We start from the raw sequence: 21,496 nt of genomic DNA, 5'->3' as shown, positions 1-21,496 counted from the left end.
AGCTCTGGCTAACATAGGCCCTATCTAGCAGATCAGACATATAGCCTTATGGGAGAAGAGAGTTCCAAACAGCTACATAAGCCAAGCTAATTATGGTGTATAAAAGAAATAGATACACTCTGGTCTTCATAAAAGTGAGCCCATGGGAGACTTTTGCTCTCTACAGCTTCTTTTTCCTTTCTAGTGCTTAACAGTACTATACAGACTTAGGTGTGATTTTGAAGAAGTAAGAAGGATAGACCACCACTGAGTTTCAGTTCAGGCAAAATTGTGTATGCTAATGATATAGAAGACGACTTTCCTTGCCCCCAGTCCGAAATGACCTCATTGCTAAATGGAAACTGACAGAAATCTCCCCAGGTTGTAATGAAACACTATCTTAGACAAGATGCACCTTAGCTCTAAGATTATACTTACCCATCCAACTACTCTTTGGAAAAGGACAGTTAAATGATAACTGATTAGTCTACATCTGTGTTAAAATATCACCTGGGGGAAATCATACTTTAAATAAACAAATAAATTTAAAAGACCCTAGATTTTCATTAGGCTTGCAAGCTGTAATTGGTTAATTGTATGCCACCTTTATACATTGATGTACAGTGGTGCCTCGCAAGACGAAATTAATTCGTTCCGCAAGTCTTTTCGTCTTGCGAGTTTTTCGTCTTGCGAAGCACGGTTTCCCATAGGAATGCATTGAAAATCAATCAATGCGTTCCTATGGAAACTGCCTTCAGACCAGGTCCGGGGACAGTCTGTCCCCGACCTCTTCTGAAGGCCGGCGGGGGGCGAAAGTCTTTGCTTCTGCCCCGCCTGCCTTCCCGGGACAGCGGAGACTGTCCTGGACGGCTTTTGAAGGCAGGCGGGGGGGGGGGAGCAAAGACTTTTGCCCCCCGCCAGCCTTCAGAAGAGGTCCTGGACCTCTTCTGAAGGCTGGCGGGGGGCAAAAGTCTTTGTCCCCCCCGCCTGCCTTCCCGGGGGCTTTTAAATCGCCCCGGACAGCAGAGAATTCCTCCGCTGTCCCGGGGCGATTTTAAAATGCTCCCGGACGGCTTTTGAAGGCAGGCGGGGGGGGGGGGGGAGCAAAGGACTTCCCCTGCAGGGCTCCCCAAGCGGCGAATGTCTGCCCCGCGCGAGGGGCACACTGCTTAAGAGCGCCCCTCGCGCGGGGCAGCAGGCTGCTATCCGCAGCCTAGGCGGGAACTCTTCTGAAGGCTGGCGGGGGAGAAGGGCTTTTCTTCCCACCGCCAGCCTTCAGAACAGCCTACTGAATGTTGGTGGGGGGGAGGAAAACCTTCCTCCCACCGCAAGGCTTCAAGACAGGTCTGGGAACAGAGGAGAAGCACTGCGCACCTTCCCCTCTGTTCCCGGACCTGTCCTGAAGGCTTGCGGTGGGAGGAGGGCTTTCCTCCCCACCGCCAACATTCAGAATGCTGTTCTGAATGTTGGCGGTGGGGAGGAAAAACCCTCCTCCCACCGCAAGCCCCGGGAACAGAGGAGAAGCCCTTCGCGCCTTGTCCTCTGTTCCCGGACCTCCCGCCGCAAGCCTTAGGACAGGTCCGGGAACAGAGGAGAAGGCGCGCTGCGCTTCCCCGCTGTCTCCGGAGATTTCCCTATGGGCTTTCGTCTTGCGAAGCAAGCCCATAGGGAAATTGGTCTTGCGAAGCTGCTAAAAATCGGAAAACCCTTTCGTCTTGCGGGTTTTTCGTTTAGCGAGGCATTCGTTTTGCGGGGCACCACTGTACTTAAGGCCACATACAACCCAGAAATGAATGTTAGATTTTATTTAATGAACCATATGTTTATTAGATACATACTTCATTATCTCAAAAAGGAACAAAGATTTAAATCTTGGAAAACAGATCTGAATTGGATCAATTAATTAATGGTTTCATTGGTTAAAAGACAAGTGGCTGATCCCGGTTCCTTAAATTTCCATGCACATAAAAATGAATATATGTAAGCTGTGGCAATGCTCGCCCAACAAAAAAAGTCATGCATGTGTCATGCTTTCTTATTGTGAGTGATAGAGGCAAAGCAAACATTGCAACTGGGATTGGACTGAACAAAAATGGCGTTGCAATGGAATGTGGATGATTTCTGCACCTGTCAACTGGAAGTCATCACCTGTTCCGCTGTGGCAGTTTGCTTGGTCATCATCACACTCATCCACAAGGTTGCTGTCAGGAGTGGTTGGGACAGAGGTAGGTACTGAAATAAATAAGCCAACATGACTTGATTAAAACATACTCTGAGACTTGTTAGCATTTCAGCCCGCAAGCATGATTCCGTGATGAACAAAGACCACTCATTTCATACAGGAAACATCTCTTTATTTATCATTTCCCCATATCCTACCCTTAACACGGTCTGTACTGTACTGTCTAAGCTGAAGGCCAAGAATAATATTGTCAAGTCAAATCACATGCTTTCAAGATGCAGATTTGGAAACAACTGACCCCACCTGAAACTGAACTCACTTGGGGGTGGAAGGTGGGATGTGTTGTACCTGCAGAGTTCTCTGTGTGAAAGAGGTTTCCTATTCTTCAGTAGATGGCATTTTATGTATCCCCACTATTTACATGAAACTCTGAATTGGTGGGTGGAGAAGAAACGCCATGTGACCAACGGAAGGCCCCTATCTACACGGGGAGCTTCAGAATTAGGCCCCTCATAGATAATGTGTACACAAGCTGCTTGCTCTTAGACGGTCTTCTTGTCGATTATTCATGCATATTGGTCAGCATACAAAGAGCCAGTGAGGGTCACGCAAAAGGATTTTTTTTAAAAAAGCATTTTCCCCTTTGAAAAGCAGGTCTTCATGTCACATTGAATTGCTTTTCTGAAGTTCTTCTCCCCTTTGTTTCCCAAGTGAGTTGTCATGACAAACACATTTCTATAACCTATATGTATAATGAGAAAAGATTGATACCGTTTTCAAATAAGACCAAATGCCTTGAACTAGAGGGAGATATGGAGGATCTGCATGAGTTTTGGCCTTTTGTGGACTGTGCACCATGTGCAAAATGATCTATTAATTAATTCCATTGGGGGATTCTGTTGGGGGGGGTGTCACATGCTGGTGGTAGTCAGGGTAAACGCAGATGATGGGTACAGCCAGAGACAAATGAGTTCTGGACTAGTTAATCTGGAATAAAGGCTGGCCCTGCTTCAATTTGCACAATGGCTGCTTCACATTAGAACTGCCATTTCCTGAGAAGTTTGCTGAGAAATAAGCCCTAGTGGATTTGAGCAAAAAGGACGAAATCAATATTTGTCCCCCTTGTTTTGCTGTTGCGATCTTCAGCGTTACATCTTCTCTAACAAAGATTATAAGGATGCTAAGGTAGGATAGGAAACTAACTACCGTTGCAAAGCACAGTCCTATTAACAATAACAGCTAATGGAAAAGAAAGCGACCAAACATTTCTCACTCTGCTGTAGCATAAGTAGGACTGTATGTAGGAAAAGAATAATAATTAATGCAACATTAATCTTAGGCTGTGCAATTACCTTCAATTTCGCAGCCCAATAGTTCCATCCTCAGCCCCAATCCACTGTGGGTGGCTCTTTCAGGGTAGACACGGATGAATCTGGTTGTTATAGGCTCAAAGGTACGGAGTTCAGGGGTATCATAGTTTGTGTTGCCTTCAAAAACCTACATACAAAACCACATAGGAATGCTGTTTAATAATCACAGGAGATATTTCATTTTTAGCCAGCTGAGATTTTTCATGCTTTTAGCATTTGAGAAAGTCAACAGGTAGCCCAAATCCTAAACATTTTATCAAGTGGCTGACTCTGCATTCAAAAATGGGAAGGGGTAGAAGTGAAAGTGTTTCCAGAAATCAATCTGTCAGGATTAGCACAGAAGCAGATTTTTTTTTTTTAATGAGACATCTTTTAAATGAGACTCACATCTGAAATTTACATGGATGACTTCGGAGGAAGGGATTCACTGCGGTTTAAGTTCTGGCACTGTTTAGCTATGATAAGACACCTCTTCAAGAGAGAAATTTCAACTGTGCTTTTCTCCACTTGCCCAGAGGCTCACAAATTATAGTTATATTGTAAGTGTACAAATTAAACTTTAGAAGCAGAGCCCATGAGACAGATTTCTTTAAAACTAATCCTAGGAAAGGCTAATGGCTGACATGCTTGCTAACTTAGATGTGGTGGACATTTTGAGGATGTATGAGAAACTGGATAACAAGTTTATTTGGACACCAGTCAGTTCTGTTATATCTATAACACAGATCTCAACAGAACACAAGTTGTCTAAAGCCACACTTAATTTGCGCAATAACTCTTCAAAAGTGGCTATTTCAAACCAACAAACTTGTGGATGCACATACTCTTGTTACTGTGAAGACAGAAAGAATTCCAATGGTCAATGTTACAGATTGCTAATCATTGTTTTTGTTATAGAGAAGAAGAGCTCGTGGCCTTTCCTTCATCAGATGTGAGGTCTCCCACAACAGAACACTGTAGTGGATAATATAACGAGAAAATATTAACATTTGACTTTGTACAATGTTGCTTTTGTGTGCGATGTAATTTGGAGAGAGGTGGAAAATGAAATGAGTCTTTTATATGAGCCGGTGAAAATTAGGAAGTCAACTATATTTTCCTGTTTCAATCGTCTAGCCTGTTTTTAACCCTGCTGTATTTCTACCTTGATCACTTCTCTCTACTGCATACATTTTGGCAGCTACGTGGAAGCCACCTTACCAGAAATGCTTCTGTCTGGAGGTGTTTTCCATGGGAAGGCTTATCTATGGATTGGCCTGATGCTGTGTGGACTACACAGTCCAGTGCTACATGTTTCTGGCAGTGGTTGGAGTGCAGTGTCTTCACTCAATAAATCTGGCCCATGTGCTGATTTACTTATGTATGTTATAATCCTGAGACTCAACGGTATCCATGTGGCTGGCTTATGGCACCATTTAGCATCCTACTTTTTCCTACATGAAGATGAATCTCCAAATAGGAACCAGCATGAATGGACAGTGCAAGTTAATCTTCCAATGTAAGTACACAAACTTGGTGACTGCTTGTACTGTGTACCCTCAGCAGAAATGAGCATGCCGCTTTCCATACATTACAAAATACATACAAGTTGGAAAATGTAACTTATATCTGACCCATAAACCTCATGTTGGGATCTTCTTAAAATTATTGTCCTGAAAGCATTATGCCAAATTCTAAATTCTGGTCCTGTAAAAACCACTTATACCCGGGTTCCTTAGAAGGAAAAGATGTACAGAGACACAGAGAAAATAGCACAATTACAATTACACTCTCCTTTGGAATCCAGGGTGAAGATTATAGAGGCATTTTAGGGAATTCCCAGCCTTTAGTCTTCCTTCTTCCCCCACCATATTTTGATAACAAGTTGTCAAGATACTAAATTCTTTTAGGGAGAAAACAGCACTCAAAATAGAGCAGGACATTCCTCCTAGATGACCCAGAAGCTGATAAAACAGAGGAACCCGGAAAGCAGTGTATGTGTGAGGTGGGGGGGGGGGAATAGAGATCTCCCAAACCCTGTTCTTTCTTCACATTCCGGATAATAGGAATATACAGGAAAAGGAATCAACAAGTGGGACCTGCAACAAAATGTGTGTAGTCCTTTTGTTCTGGATTCCAGCCAATTAGTTATGCCTTCTTCCAGGAAAATTCCTTTCATTCCCCCTCATCTTCAGTTTTCTGTGTTTTGCCTTCCCAAAAGATGGCATTCTGTGACCACCACTGACTATACTCACACCGTATTGGGACAGCTTGGGGTTCATTATCCCACTGTTATTTTTCCATACCCCATTTTTCCCCTGTGCTTCTGCAAACCTTGCAATTCCCCTGAGAACTCTGGTAAATCTCTTTTTGTGTGTGTGGATGGTGCTATTAAGGAGTAGCATTCAAAGAGCTGACTTTGCTATTATATATATCTGAAAAGTACATAGAGTTCACTGTTATTATATATGATTAGTGTACTCAGAGCAGTCAGTAAATACATCTCATTAAAGAGGATTGGGAGGGTGTGGCAATTTATATCTAATTAATTCATAGTTATTAGGATTTATTTTACGGTCGCATTTTGTTTCAAGCATCATAAAAGCACCCTGCTAAATGAGAGAGGGTCTATGTTATTTACAGTGCAGGCACATGCAGTTTTAGCTATGGGATCCAGACTTAATTGTCGTTTAAATAGCAATATATAATAATGGAAACTTTCTATAAAAGGTTTCAGAACAATGTACTGACACACAGGCATAGAATTCAATAGACATTTAATGGTCCCTTGAATCCTAATTATACTGAATCATTGTCTTGTGTCATATGTGTAGTCTAGACCTATCTGTGATTTAATTATGACTGTTCATTCACATGCACAAGTCTTTTCAGAATGGGGTGAAGAGAGGAAAGATACTATTATTTCATCTACTTCCAGGTTTATTGATTTGCTTCAGGGAAACAGAAATGCATTTTCAACAGGAAAAAGGAAAGTGTACAGTGATATTCAGAACCATTAGTCCAATGTAGCCCAGGATTGTCTACTTCAGCCTTCCTCAACCTAGTGCTCTCCAGATATTCTGGACAACCACTTCCACCCCCCAATCAGCATGGCCAATGGTCAGGGATGAAAGGAACTGTAGTCCAAAACATCTGGAGGGCACTAGGTTGGTCTATTTTGAGTGGTAGCGGACATTCTGAGTGCAAGAGGTGTTCTACCACTGAGCTACGGCTCTTCCCCAATAAAATGTGGGTTCCTGAGATGCCCCCCAAAAGAAGGTTTTTAAGGTAGTTCCAGATTATCAGAAATGGGATGGTTGAGACTTTTGTACCAATAGTGGCAAGGAATTGGAAGAAGAAAGGGTAAGCTAATGACAAGCAAGTGGAAGGGACTGTGAGACACATAGAAACAGAATATGGGTTGCGTGTATGCTGTGCATGGTGCCTTGACTTTTACTAGAACTAATGGTTTCATTCTTAGCCCTCATTGTGTGCTATGCACTAGAATCATGGAAAACTGAGGTCTGGACATGCTCTTGCTTCCATGTAGCTGTTCAGATAGATTTTATATATATAGATCTATATAGATGCTACAGAATGCCAGAGAGTTTTCTGTGATGCTACATGAGATCCCAGGGCTCATCTCCTCCTCCTCCCTCCCTCCCCATGCTAATACTCCCTGCTGAAGTATAATAATCAACATCAGCAGGCTCTGTTCTGCGCCGGCCACTGTCAGGTGTTTGGCCTGCCTCTGCTTTGAGAGATGCTTTCCCCTTCCTCTAGATTGGAGACTGGTGCCCCCCTAGGGGTCTGGCTTGATCCTTACTGGTCTTCTGGAGGTCTGTTTAAGAGCCACTTTTTGCAGCAGGAGCTTTGTGGCTGATTGAATGCTGTATATAGAATTTGGTCTGTTTATATTTTTATGCAGGCATAAAAATTCTTGATTATTTTATGTTACAATATGCTTGTTTCTTTTGCCGTTTTATACTGCATTGTTGTTATCTTGCTTCATCTGAATGTCTTCTATACGAAAGTGGGATAAAAAAAATTATTGAATAATCTGTGCAGCTTAGTTTCTTGTTGCTGCAAAATGTGTTGGTCCCCCACTCTAGCATACAGTGCTTCCTTCTTCCAACAGGGCAGTGATTAAACTGTGTTTCATTTCAAGAAACAGAGCTGCTTTTAATTTATTACTTTTAATCAGTGGTTACTATTGCATACAGTCAAGCTTGATTAACATTTTCAAAACACCTTGGTCCTGTTTTAAAATCCACCAGCCTCCTAAATCCTAGGAATTTATCAAATTCCTTTATAATACATTTTTCCATCATGAAAGAAACATTATTAAATGTGTTGAATATTTTAGTAGGATTATGCATGTTGTACAATATGGGATTTTTTTTTAAGGAAGTGCTAATCTCTGAAGCTTATTTAATGTTAGAAATGAAAACTCTAAGTGGACTTAATGTGTTTGCCAGCATTCATTTTTGTCAAAGGCTGCCGGTTTTGACAGTTATGGCAACTGCCTTGAGTTTAGAACCAGAAGGTTGTGCAGCATAAGGTATGTCACATCAAAAGCATATGGTGCTCTATTTTCTTCCCCAAGGGTTTGTAAGAATATGTCAAAACAACGTGTGTTTTTTACAAACAAAAATAAGTGGTTAGATCTCATTGTTGGGATTCATTTACTCTTCACACTTGCAGTATCAAGGCCATTTGAAAACAGACTCACTTTTGCACTCACTTGCAAGAGAAATGGGGAAGAAAATAGCTGCACCTGGTTATAACACCCATTGTGGTGTAGTGGTTAGGGTATTGGACTGGGGCCTGGGAGATCAGGGTTCAAATCCACCCTTAGCCATGTAGCTCATTCGGTGACCACAGGTCAGTCATCCAGGTAGGGTGGTTGGCTGTAAAAGTGGACAGCTTAATAGAATCTCTGACTTTACAAATATGGGATGAATCTGTGCATGCAAGCCAGTGTACAAGTGGCTGACATTCATGTTCATTTAAGCTCGACAAATCTAGCAGCAAGTCCTTTTCACCGGAACCAGCTATTTATTGTCAAATATCCCTATGTCTTTGTTTGGAAAACCATTTGTTTTTCAAAATCTGGAAAACTGCATTTTTTTGAGAAACTGCTGTGTTTCAGTTTTTATGAAGTGTGAATTAGGTAGGTCTGCCTTTAAATGTGAACTGATTTTAATTTCATAGAATCCTAGAACTGTAGAGTTGGTAGAAACCACAATAATAATCTAGTCCAACTCACTGCAATTCAGAAATCTTTTGCAGAATGTGGGGCTTGAACCCATGAACCCGAGAGTCTCATTCTTTACCAAGTGAACTATCCCAATTTACTCTGAATCCCTCCTCAGGAGCTAGTTCTGTTGAATTCAATGGGCTTATTCCAGAAAAGTGGAATTAGGACTGGACCATTGGGTTTGCACCATTACCTGCTACCTGATAATTTTTAATGGGAGAAGCTAGGGTTTGAACTGGGGACCTTCAGCATTCAAAGAGTGTGCTCAACCACCGAGCTACACATTACTCTTCCTTGCCACATGTTGATTATAACCTCACCTTGGCCTTCCTCTTGCTGGCATCCATAATCCATTTCCAGTCCGATCCATTGTTGCTGTATCCAATCTTGAACTTTCTCATGAAGACCTTGTTTTCTCTGTGTTTGCCTCCCTGGACAATTATGCCTCGCACTATCTTCTCTTCACCGAGGTCTATTTGAAGCCACTCCTTTGAGTATGTGTGAGAGGTGGGTGGTGGTAGTGCCCACCCAACACGGCTTGTTATAAGACGCACATTTTCTGGGATCCAGTTTCGCTCAAATTCATTTGATGCAGTAATCTGAGAGTCAGTGATGAGTCCAGACACCATACCCAGCATGCCAGAGCAAGGATAATCTTAATAATAACAATAACAATAACAATAACAATAATAAAATGTATACATATACATACAGGACTTATAAGTGGTAAATGAACCAGTATTATTGCCCTTGTATTATGGACAAACTGGGATTTTGATGCATCAGACTCTTCACTACATTTTATTAAATTACTACTCCACTCACCACATCTGAAGGATATATGTAAATCTGTGTACTTCACAAGATACCCTATATGTACTGTTTCAGTGCAGGGTCCGTTCTGGATAGTCCTTTGAATATTCTATCCATTTTATAATACCTCAAATGCATGTAATTTAATTCTCTGACCAATCAAAGTTTTACTTCCTTAAAAAAATATGCAGAGAAAAATGAAGAAAAAATACCACGAAGAAATTCTTCCCTGCAGGAAACCACAAAAACCCATTAAGAGCCTTTTCTTTTCCAGAGATATATCTAATTTCTGAATGGAAAAAGTAACTTCTAATCGTGAACTTTTATATTTGACCAAAGAAACATTTTCAGTATTCTTCAATGTATCCATTAATATAGCTGTTGTACAGTTCATTATAGTAGGAATGATAAAGAATATCATTATGATTGTTTTAAATCGATTTTTGCCACCTCTAGCCATATCTCTCTCTCCTTCTGTTTTTCCTCATAAATGATGTTTCATTTGGTATCATAAAAATCAAGTCAGAAAAATGTGCTTGTCTTTAAATGCAGGATGGTGTTGAAACATGGGAATCTACATGTATTTAATTAAAAAGAGATTGCTTATTATTATGTATTTATTTTGCCCCGCCTTTTTCCCTGACAGGGACTGATGGAAGCTTACAGATAAAATAGGGACAGCTAAAACATGGGGGGGGGGGGGAATCCTTAAAAACCAATTAAATACAGTTACAGATAGGTAGCCGTGTTGGTCTGCCATAGTCAAAACAAAAAAAAATTCCTTCCAGTAGCACCTTAGAGACCAACTAAGTTAGTTCACACGAAAGCTCATACCAAGAACTAACTTAGTTGGTCTTTAAGGTGCTACTGGAAGGAATTTTTTTTGTTTCAATTAAATACAATTAAAACTATATATAAATATAAGAGATCTATTAAAATCATAAGGATAATTAAAATAAAAATAGCATGGTACCAGTAACAGATGGCACTTTCTCTTAGCTAAAATACATAGGCTTGGCTCATATTTGACACTAAGCCAAAGTGTGAATGAGAGTGCAGGTCCTCACTGCAAAAGTTGCAGCTACTTTTGCTCCTCTCCCTCGTCCTGCTGCTGCTGCTACTCTACTCACAGCTAACCATGGTTTGGCTTAGTGATATGCCTGAATGATCTGTCTTGCTCCAGAGAAACCACAACCTATAACCAAGGTTTGTTCTTGGCTTACCAACAAGTCCAAGGGAAGCAGGTGAGATTTTACCTGTGAGTATCTGTACGCTTGTGTGTTCATGCTTAGCCATGGTTTAAATAACATCACTGAACCATTATAAGCTACCTAGTAAACATTTATGACTACTTTTACTTTTTAAAAATTACATGTTGTTTGTTGGTTACTGGAGCACCTAATAGGTAAAGGGACCCCTGACCTTTAGGTCCAGTAGTGGCCGACTCTGGGGTAGTGGTGCTCATCTCGCTTTATTGGCCGAGGGAGCTGGCGTACAGTTTCCGGGTCATGTGGCCAGCATGACTAGGCCGCTTCTGGCAAACCAGAGCAGCACACGGAAACACCGTTTACCTTCCCGCTGGAGCGGTACCTATTTATCTACTTGCACCTTGACGTGCTTTCGAACTGCAAGGTTGGCAGGAGCTGGGACTGAGCAACAGGAGCTCATCCCATCGCGGGGATTCAAACCGCTGACCTTCTGATCGGCAAGTCCTAGCCTCTGTGGTTTAACCCATAGCGCCACCTGCGTTTATTAGGAGCACCTAATAAACAATGCTAATTCTTAGAGTAATTTTTCTTCAGCATGTTTGCAAATATTTGTATTGCAGTTAAGGAAGGGTCGCCTGTTCCCTTACAGTACAATATTTAGCATGTTTCATCAGAAGTAAATCCCACTGTCTTTGATGCGGATTACCTCTGTGATTGCAACCTGGTTATACTTATATCCTTGTTTGCAAATGTTTGTAAAACAGAAATAGTTAATGCTAAATTCTGCTTTTTAAAAAAACAAAAACTTAACCCTTACCTGTAATTTTACAGCCATACACTTCAAATCTTAGTGATATCCCGGTTTCCCAGCTTGCAGGTTTGATGCGAACGAAACGAGTCAGGATTGGCTTGGGAAATGGTCTGTAAGCAACATCAGTGGGATTGGTGTTCCCTATGAACACCTACAGAAGGAGAGAAGGAAATGCGATTTCTCTTAAACATGTTCAAAACTTTGTCTTCTTTGCCCATAAATAAAGTGATTGATAACAATAAGTGCAGCATTCACAGAGTCTGAAAGGGAATAGAGGAGTAAAGGAGGACTTTCTCTGACTCACTGTTTACCTAGATAAAAATCAAAGCCATAATTGAATATGGGCTGTTTAAACCCAATGAGTTTAAGTATGCTTATTAGAGGGGAGTCACTGAGTTCAACACCACATACTTCCTTCCAATAGTGCAGCTTTCAAGTTATACAAGTTATAAAGGAACCATTTTCTCTTCTGGATAATTCCATTTTGCATAATTGTTTAAGTAGTCTGAAAGATTTCTTTTTTAAAAAAACTTTAATGAAATGCTCTAGATTTGTTTGCCACCACTACATGTTCATTCTATTCTCCCATGACACTCGCATCCAGCTAGACAAACAATACCACCATATAAATATATAACGCATCTGTTGCAGCCATTTGGGAAAGCCATACCATAGGAAAGACAAATTCTCCACAGACTTAGCTCAAGGAAGGTGACTAATTTCCTCATTTCATTAAACAATGCAAAACTCCACTCTACAGATCTTAGGCAGTTCTCCTTTTATGGACAGTAATTTCTTACACCTTCCCCCAACTTTCCTGTTTTTTCCTTTGCTCAGAGCAGACTATAACAAAGGAAGTTGACTATCTCTTCAAAAAACTCCAGGTCATCAACCTGCGTACTTTTCTTGCTCTCTATCTTTATCATGGAACAAATCCCATTGAAACTTTCTGTTTTTGGACAATTAAGACCATAGCACACTGAATATTGCCCATGTAGCATCTTTTATGTCTCATCTGTTTCTTTCATTATAGTCTTGCTACGAAATGCTCTTCCTTTTTTTAATGGGGAGGAAATGGCCATGGAAGAAGATCAGCAGGAATGTCTTGCAAACATTGACTATATTTACTACCAACCATCTGTTTAACTTATTAATATTAATTGCACAGGAAAGCTAGGCCAAGGCCTGTGGTAGAGTTTGGCTCTCTTTCAGTATGAGACGACAAATAGGAAAAAAAACAATTAGGCTCTTATCTGTTATGCCTGATAAGGAAGAATAGAAGAGGCACAAGACCTTCAGGAATGTTATAAGCACAAATAGCAACAGTGGGGAATATTTGGGGCTTTGATCCATGAGCCTTGCTGAATAAGTCATGGTACCTACATCATATCTAGTAAAGAATATTCATTTGGCACAATGGTGCAATGCTGGAGTTTTTCCCCCTTCAAGGTATATACTGTGTTTTTATAAAATAAGGTGTCATAACTTTCATAATATTTAAAAGTTTTGAGATTTGATTGGGAACAGATTCCCTTAAACTCAAGTACCTTGATCCCCCCCAAAAGAAAGTTATGGCCATGAACTGGTGACATATAGGCAAGATGCCAGAATGACAGGGAACCCATAGCTTAGCGGTTTTTAGCATTTCCATCTCAAAGGTGCACCATTAATCCTGAATACACCCATTTTTGGCATTATTTTGTTAAGACAACCAAATGCAAAGGAAGCTGAGGGACCTATATTTGTAATAGTTGTATGCAAGCAGGAAGGTTTTTGCAGGTACACCTTGTCATACATGGGTGAGAAGCCAGACCTAACGAAATATATTTTTCTGTTCTACACAGCTATTAAAACGAGCTCTATCTCATGTTGTATCTGTTCACTCTTTTCTCTCTCTTTCTAAAAATAAATCTAAATTTTAAAAGAAAAGAAAATAGTTTTGGAGTCACGGGTACAACCCTACCTTTGGTCAAGGCAGTAAAATTGGTTAGTAAGACTTTGTTGAGATCAGCAACCCCCTTGAAAAGCATATAGAGCTGAAGGAGGAAATAGGAAGAGTGAATCTCTTTTCCTACTTCCTCTTCCAGCTTCCATGTGATTCTCAAGACTCTAATTAATTCTACTGTATCCCATTTTCACTCAGGTTTCTTTGAACAGCGAAGTGTTCACACGTTTGTTCTGTCTCTTGGTGGGGAGGGAACTGATTCAAGGGAAGGAGGCAGAGAAGCAACTAGAGGGGGAGGGGTGCCCACAGCAGTCGCTCTCAAAAATCCAAAAGTGCCCTAAAAAGGTTGGCCAGCCATTCCTTAAATGTTAAACAGCATTACTTGAAGTGATGAGTGATGAAAGCTAGACAGTGGGCCCAAGTAGTTATTGGGAAGGACAAGTAATATTGCTGTGGCATGGGTGTTAGTGGCTAGAGTCTAACACAACTGACATTTCTGAACAACAACAAAACTGGGAAAGTCTAAAAACATTGGGTACAGCAATCCAGACAAAACACAGCAACTTCTATCAACTTCAGTGAGATAGGCATGCATTTATTCAATTGGGTCTTAAAGTGCTTTACTTTGGCCAAATCATATCCAATGGGTTTTCCTGGTTTTTTTATGTTACAGCAACAGAACTTTTTTACTAACTGGATTAAGATGTGCATATTGTCTATCCATGTGTGATATATCAGGGATTAAAAAAAGGACAAACTATTGTGAGGAAGGGGAATTCTGAAATTAGAATGCAAGAAGAAACCTTGGATGTTTCACTATGCTGTCATTCCAGCTTTTTCGTAGCTTGAGAGTTTCTGTCTGTTTTTTTATTACTTATTAAAAAGAGCAATATGGGTAGCACTGTCTGACTCCAAGCATTGAATATGTTGTATAGGCAGCAACAGCAACATAAATACAGTGGTACCTCTGCTTACGAACTTAATTTGTTCTGGAGGTCCATTCTTAAGCTGAAACCGTTCTTATCCTGAGGCGCACTTTCGCTAATGGGGCCTCCCGCTGCGTGTGCGCCTCTGGTGAGCGATTTCCGTTCGCATCCTGGGGCAAAGTTCGCAACCAGGAGCAGCTACTTCTCGGTTAGCGGAACCCGTAACCTGAAGCGTTCGTAACCAGAGGTACCATTGTAACTGCAACTAATAAAGCACTCTAGAAATTCACAAGTGGTTCAGGGTGTTGTGAAAATTGAAAACCTTACCAAAGGTTTATTATTTCCATCTTTGACTGAAATCCAGTCTTCTCCATTGGAGCTGGTATCTACTCGGTATGTTTTCAAAAAGTATTCTTTCCTCGTTTCTTTTGAGATGGCTCCCTGGGTCCCGATGGCAGAAACAAAGCGGAGAAGGCCCAAGTCCACCTGCAGAAAGGAGAATAATGGAGGGACAAAGAAACAGATCAATGGAAAATCAACACGAGGCAGTTCAAATGGTAAAATCCAGTTAGGACCAGAGAAGGAAGGCAACTCAGTAATCAGGAGCTTTTAAAAATTATTGGTGGAATGAAGTTCAGGATAATGTGGACCCACGCATTTTATTAGAAAACGTGTAGACATAAGTGAGTACCAGAGCAAGACAATGAATAAATATTATTTAGCCCAGAAAATTGATTTATTCATGCAGGATTTTGTTGCTCATAAGTGTTTATGATATAAGGACTTTATATGAAAATGATGTACAGTGGTACCTCGCAAGACGAATGCCTCATAAGACGAAAAACGCGCAAGACGAAAGGGTTTTTCGTTTTTTGAGTTGCTTTGCAAGACGATTTTCCCTATGGACTTGCTTCGCAAGACGAAAACATCTTGCGAGTTTGTTTCCTTTTTTCTTAAAACCGCTTGAAGAGGTGCAGTTGCGACTGACTGTGCTTTGCAAGACGAAAAACCGCCAAGACGAAAAGACTCGTGGAACGAATTAATTTCGTCTTGCGAGGCACCACTGTATAGGTGGCATTTAACACCAGTTAAATTGGCAAAAATGTATAAAACGGGAAAATAAGTGTTGGAAATGTAAAGAAGTAGAAGGTATGTTTTATCATATGTGGTGGCAATGTAAGGTTATTAAATTATTTGGGGAAATGATATATAACGAATTGAAAAAAAAGTTTAAAATAACCTTTGTTAAAAAAACCAGAAGCTTTCTTATTAGGTATTACAAGGAATGGATCTACCTAAAGAATACAAGAATTTGTTCATGTATGCAACAACGGCTGCTCGGACATTGCTAGCCCAACCCTGGAAAGAAGAAGCCCCCACCAAGGAAGCTTGGCAAACTAAGTTAATGGAGTATGCGGAAATGGCTAAATTAACTGGGAAACTTAGACATCAAGATGACAACCAATATAAAAAAGAATGGGAAATTTTTATTGCATATTTACAAAAGCAATGTATGCAAGCTAATACATTAGCAGGATTTTAAAAAAATACTTGTAATGTTATGGGCAATGTTTAGATTTGGAGGCAATTGTAGATAAAGATTTTATTGACATGCATAAATGAAGATAATATAAGGAACCAAGGGATGGAGTAGAGGGAATTCTGGGGATTACAGTTGTCATAAACTTTTTTAAATGTTTTTTTTTTTAATATAATGATTTTGTTTTGTGTGTGGAAATTAATAAAAAATATTATACCACAATGATATAAGGACTCTATTTACCATATCATGTATGTGTGTGTGCATACAGACCCACACATTGTACACTGCAGAATCCTAATGATGATGATGATGATAATAATAATAATAATAATAATAATAATAATAATAATAATAATAGATTCTTATGTTTTACACCTGATCCAACAATTTCTTTCCACATGTGGTATGGCAGAACACTAGGCTGCAGGTAGAAGAAGCTGCTCTCTGCATGTGGGGGAAATGGTCAAATCTGCTTATGTTCCTTTAGTGTGTAAACTAACATGGGGTCCTTCTGCATGTTGAAAACAGTAAGAGCACTCCCCTGCTTTGCTTTCATATAAGCAAGACTTTTGTATGTGTAAGTGAATGCAACACTATGACTTATTTCAGCACTGTGCAGATGCAAGCAACACTCCATCTTTGCTCTGAGTTCCTGGTGGCTTCACATGCATGCAAACAGGACCTTCAAGGAAGAATTGGAAAGCATGGTTGCCGCTTTCTTTCTGTGCTTTACAGCCCCTCTTCTTTCCCCCAACTGCCGTGAACATCAAAGGACCTTCCGAAATCAGAAAGTCCATGTTTGCTTGAAAACATTTTGTACACATGTAAGGGTCTCTTCACATCCCAGCTTCTGCATATATTGTCTTCATCATACAGAACTAATATTTGTGCACCAGCCTCACTAGAACAGGGATCCAGTAAGTTGCTACATTATGCTTTGGTTTATTTGCACACTGTTTTTTGGCCCAAAGGCAGTCGCTTGAGAGAGAAAAAAGCCACACTACTACTGCATCACCAAGTACGGTTCTTATCTCTATATACCAAAGTACATGATAACATTTGCTTGACCTGTCACAAGGGGTATACACTTAAGTAATGGAATTTCTAAAGAACCGTTTCCACACAAAATCAAGTATTTTCCTTCCCCTTAAAATGGCATTTGAGGACTTGCTACTTGTTCCCGATGAAGCTCTTTTTAACAGGTTTCTGTCCAAATGCTGGCCAGACATTCATCGAGGTGCTTTGACTCTGCTTCTGCTAAATGCCTCCTGCACATCAGAGACTTTAAAATTATTTTTGAAACATGCAGGATACAGATTGTATGTCTCTAGTGTCCCACAAGCATCCTTTTTCCTGGAAGTATGTCATACATCCAAAAGCAAGGGTGGGGTGGAATGGGTGGGTTAAATCAACATACCCTGCATTTGCTTAGGGAAAATGTGAAGGAAGTCCTGTTGAAGACAGAAGGGCTGATATTTAGATAGGCACAGCTAATATAATCCACTTAGAAGGTGGAAGTCCTGAGACACAGAAAACAGTATATTTGGAGGGTGGGGGAAACTGTGATATATAGGTTGATTTTGTGAAGTTACGGAGTGAAAGCTCTTACTCTTAAAATAGGGTGGTGGAAGAGATATCCAACCATTGTTTGGGTTATTTAAAGTGAAAAGCTTTCCTCCACCAATTGCTTTTTCACCCATAGGGAAAAGACACAGACTCCCACAAACTTATGCAAATATGTATGCAAATATGCCATACACCCCAAAGCAAAGGTAGGACAGCTGGGCAGGGGAGAAATTAAAGGTAAGAAACAGTTCATCGCCTCTCCCTTGGCCTATACTGCTATTCCACTCCCTCTTAAAGCCTCAAAGAATAATAAGGGAGGGGGGAAGGGAGAATCATGTCACTGAGCGTCACGTGTTGTTTTGTCCAAAGAACAATCTGAGGGTTAATGGGGAGAATGTCGGCATTATGGTGCAGAGCAATCGCAACTTAAGTTGAAATGCTCTCCAAATTGTACGCTGCTGATTGTGAAGAGCGCTGCATTTTTGAGTCACGGCCAGTTATGACATTCAATTCCAAGATGAAGGACACTCAAAAATCTAGGAGACCAAGGGAATGCAGCGCTGAGTTACTTAAATGAAATCCTTTTCTCAGAAAATTCAAACAGCTCTTCAGTTTTCAAATGATTAGGGTCCCAAGCTCATACTGTTCAAAGTTGATTTGAAATGCCTCTAAATGGGATTTTCATGTGGCTGCTTTTTCCTTCTCTCCTTTTTTTTATGTCTTTCTCTCCCCCTTCTCTCTCTCTTTAAATAATCAGTAAGTCCTTCATTTTGAGTGAAGTCAAGCGATGGTCCATTATGAGAGTTCTACAGATTAAAACCTATGCTAAAATGTAGGCTTTGAGAAACGGGAGGGGAAATGGCTGATTGTACAGGATCCAATTGTCTGACATACTATTACAATGTAACAATAATTAAGAATCTTCACTACTGAAGCAGATGATTTAGAACACCACCATAAAAAATGACAAAATAAAACACCTTGGAAGAGGTGGTTCTCCATCGACTGGCATTTATTTCCCCTAAATCTAATGAATAAAAAGATAAAAATAAATAAAATACTGTTTGCACTTGCAAAAGTTCTGGGGTGGTCACAGTGCTACACTTCCAATCAGTGAATATCTTGCAACTTTTTATACCACGAATGTTCTTTTTTGTCCTACTTTTGTTATCATCCTGACAGCCGTGATGTGGTAGCACTAGGGAAGCATCGCAGAGCAAACTAAAGTGTAATAAATCCAACCACAAATGTACTATTGGTGTGTCAAGAACATGCGGCAGAACATGCCCGCAATAACACACCAGTTTGGAGGGGCCTAAAGCAAGCCTTCCTCAACTCTAGATGGTGGACTAAAATTCCACCATCCCTGATCACTGGCCATACTGGCCGTGGAGTTATCTATGCTGGAAAAGGCTGAATTAAACCAAAATACATGGGATTGATATAACCACCTATTGTTCCTCTGCCTACCCCTCCCCCCGTTTCCCGCCTTCCTCTGTTGTGTCTCTATGTCTACTTTAGATTGTAATCCCCTTGGACATTCCTTGTAAAGCACTATGTACATAGACGGCACTCTGTAAATAAATGAATGATAACATTTGCTGCAGAAAGTCCCAATGAACTCAGCAGGTCTTACTCCTGAGTAAACATTTTAGGGACTCAAGCAATGCATTTTCCCCCTTTCTATCGTTACAAATCTTTGATTTACCTGTAGACAAAGAAGAGTGTTATTACTGATTGGGGATAACTGTTGTTTGTTTGGAGTGTGTAGGTTTTGTGTGACTACCCAACCAAACTGGTGGGTGGATATATCAAGAGTATAACTCTGGTCATCAGACACAGTTTCTTACTGAAATAATTTCTGGAACTATCCCCTTTTAGGGCTATGCCTTCATTCTATTAGATGCTGACCTATTTCTTTAGGGTAACGATTCTGCCTAGACTTCACCCGTGATCATCAGCATGTGCTCACCTTTCGTCAGAAAGGAAATGTGGTGGATCAGGTTTCTCCCTGCCGTTGTCAGGCACTGGGAACCCATCTACAGTTGTGACAGTAATATGATTACTTGACAGCTGTTCCCTCCTTTTCTGCCCTTTGAGCCCTTTTAACTCCCCCCCCCCCCGACGTTCTTCTACAGCCCATGCTACACTTTGGTTGGGAGAACTTCTGTTTTGCATTAAGATGAACAATGGAAGAATGTGGTGATGAAAGACTGTACATCTGAAGCTGAACATCAAATACCCTGGCCCCTCCACCAAAAAAGCATTATTTAAGCATTTTCATCCTTGCTGTGCCTCTGATTTATATTTTATAGTAATATTTTTATACATACTTTTTCCATACTGTTTTAGAAAATATTTATCATTCCTCTGTGGCTATCAATTGGACTAGTAACTATAAATGCCAGCAAAGTTCAAATGTCTCAACTCTTCATTTCCAAGTTTAAGAGACTATTTTCTTGAATGTTTTCTCTCTTTTCCATAGCACCGGATTTTAAATTTAAGCGAGGACCAACCCACAGATCCTTAACACGACGTTTCAAGAAACCTTGACTATGTTACCTTTAAAACGACCTTCACTAATAAGTACCGCTAGAGCTTACAATAAATAAATGGACCAATAACAGTGAGAACTACAAGCACAAGTTAGTACTAGAAGTACTAAAACTACCAACAGTGTGCAGGACTGGAAATAAAACAAACATCTGCAGCACATATTCCCTGCTCCTGGGTAAAAGATGGAAATGAAAGACAAAGGAATTGCTCCTGCTTTTTCCATCAGTCTTCCAATTGGGGCCTAGTGAAAGCAAACTGAATGGTGATGGCTCTTTATTCAAAAGAACTATTGTCCCTCCATTTTCCACAGTGATGCCTGGCATCTGGTAAAAATATATCTTTGCAGCTAAGCTTTTGTCTTAAATACTGCAAGTAGAATGACATTGGAAAGGTCTGCATAAACTCTCACCAGGCCAAAAAAAGTCCACCGGCCATGTAAGGGGCTCAGTAAGCTCCCTCTCTCCCCCCCCACTCTACCTGGCAGGGACTGGGAAGTTGGGGCAAGGAATCACCCATCACCTGGCAGGCTACACTGCATGTCCAGTGGGGTGTGCTCTGCTTGGTGGGTCACTAAGTTGTGCAGGTCTGGTGTTCACATTTTATTTGCAATAATTTCAGCAGGAGAACAAAGTAGCATGTTTAGCTACTGTGTAGTAAATCAAGTAGCAAACAGAATGACAACAGCTGGTTAAAGAGTTGTGTGCGGCGCACAGGCCATGAAATGAATCTTGCTGCTTCCTATAAGCATACAAACATAACTAAGCCCATAACTGCAAAGGACTCATTTCAGAAATGAAAATCTGTCATGCACAATAAAACATAGTCCGCTGAGAGTGCTGTGGCAAGGGAGCGGTTGTTGTTACCAGCCTTTTTTAACACCCTCCTCGTAGGTCTGTCTGTTCTGTTGCCTGAGAAAACAGAAGATGAAGGGCTGGAGTTTGATTAACAGGAAGCTTTTTGTTTGTGAGCATGTCATGCGACTTGGAAAGCTGCTGAATCTGTCATTTGACCCCCTATTTGCTGAAAAGTCAATGTTTTTAGAGAATTGTGTAATTTCCTTAGATAGCAAGCACTGGTCTGTGTCTAATCAACCACTATGTTACATTATTACCCTGATGACCATTACAATTCTTCTCCTGCTTGTGGTCAGCTAGCTAGTATTTCTCAACAAGGTATCACCAAGGTATCAAGGTATCACCATGTAGCGATGAGTTCTATTCAAGGGTGCTCACATGCCACCATGCACCTGTTTTGCACCCTGGAGTGCCACTATCCAAAGATATAATGACTCTCTCAAGGCCCTGAAGAGGGAATTTAATGCTGAAGAACAACGTCTACCAGTGCTTTTTTTCTGGCCC

The 21,496-nt window shown here is 40.6% G+C and overlaps 1 protein-coding gene across 4 annotated transcripts in view; it reads right to left on the bottom strand.

Annotated features, from left to right (window-relative positions):
* Positions 1-21,496, bottom strand: part of NRP1 (neuropilin 1) — a 125,785-nt gene that overhangs the window by 21,032 nt on the left and 83,257 nt on the right. For 2 of the 4 annotated variants that reach the window (XM_083704741.1, XM_083704743.1), the window contains exons 7-11: positions 14,801-14,959; positions 11,609-11,753; positions 9,091-9,425; positions 3,514-3,658; positions 2,128-2,211 (exon numbers count right to left, since the gene is read on the bottom strand). In XM_083704741.1, the coding sequence (XP_083560867.1) occupies positions 2,128-2,211; positions 3,514-3,658; positions 9,091-9,425; positions 11,609-11,753; positions 14,801-14,959 (868 nt within the window). Of the gene's footprint in view, positions 1-2,106; positions 2,212-3,513; positions 3,659-9,090; positions 9,426-11,608; positions 11,754-14,800; positions 14,960-21,496 lie in introns of all 4 variants that reach the window. The other 2 variants (XM_083704740.1, XM_083704742.1) reach the window with 1 other exon arrangement.

This window comes from Podarcis gaigeae (assembly GCF_964106915.1).
Source record: "Podarcis gaigeae genome assembly, chromosome: 12".
Lineage (NCBI taxonomy): Eukaryota > Metazoa > Chordata > Lepidosauria > Squamata > Lacertidae > Podarcis > Podarcis gaigeae.
Note: the sequence above shows the minus strand (reverse complement) of the source record. Positions and strands in the feature narration are given on the sequence as shown.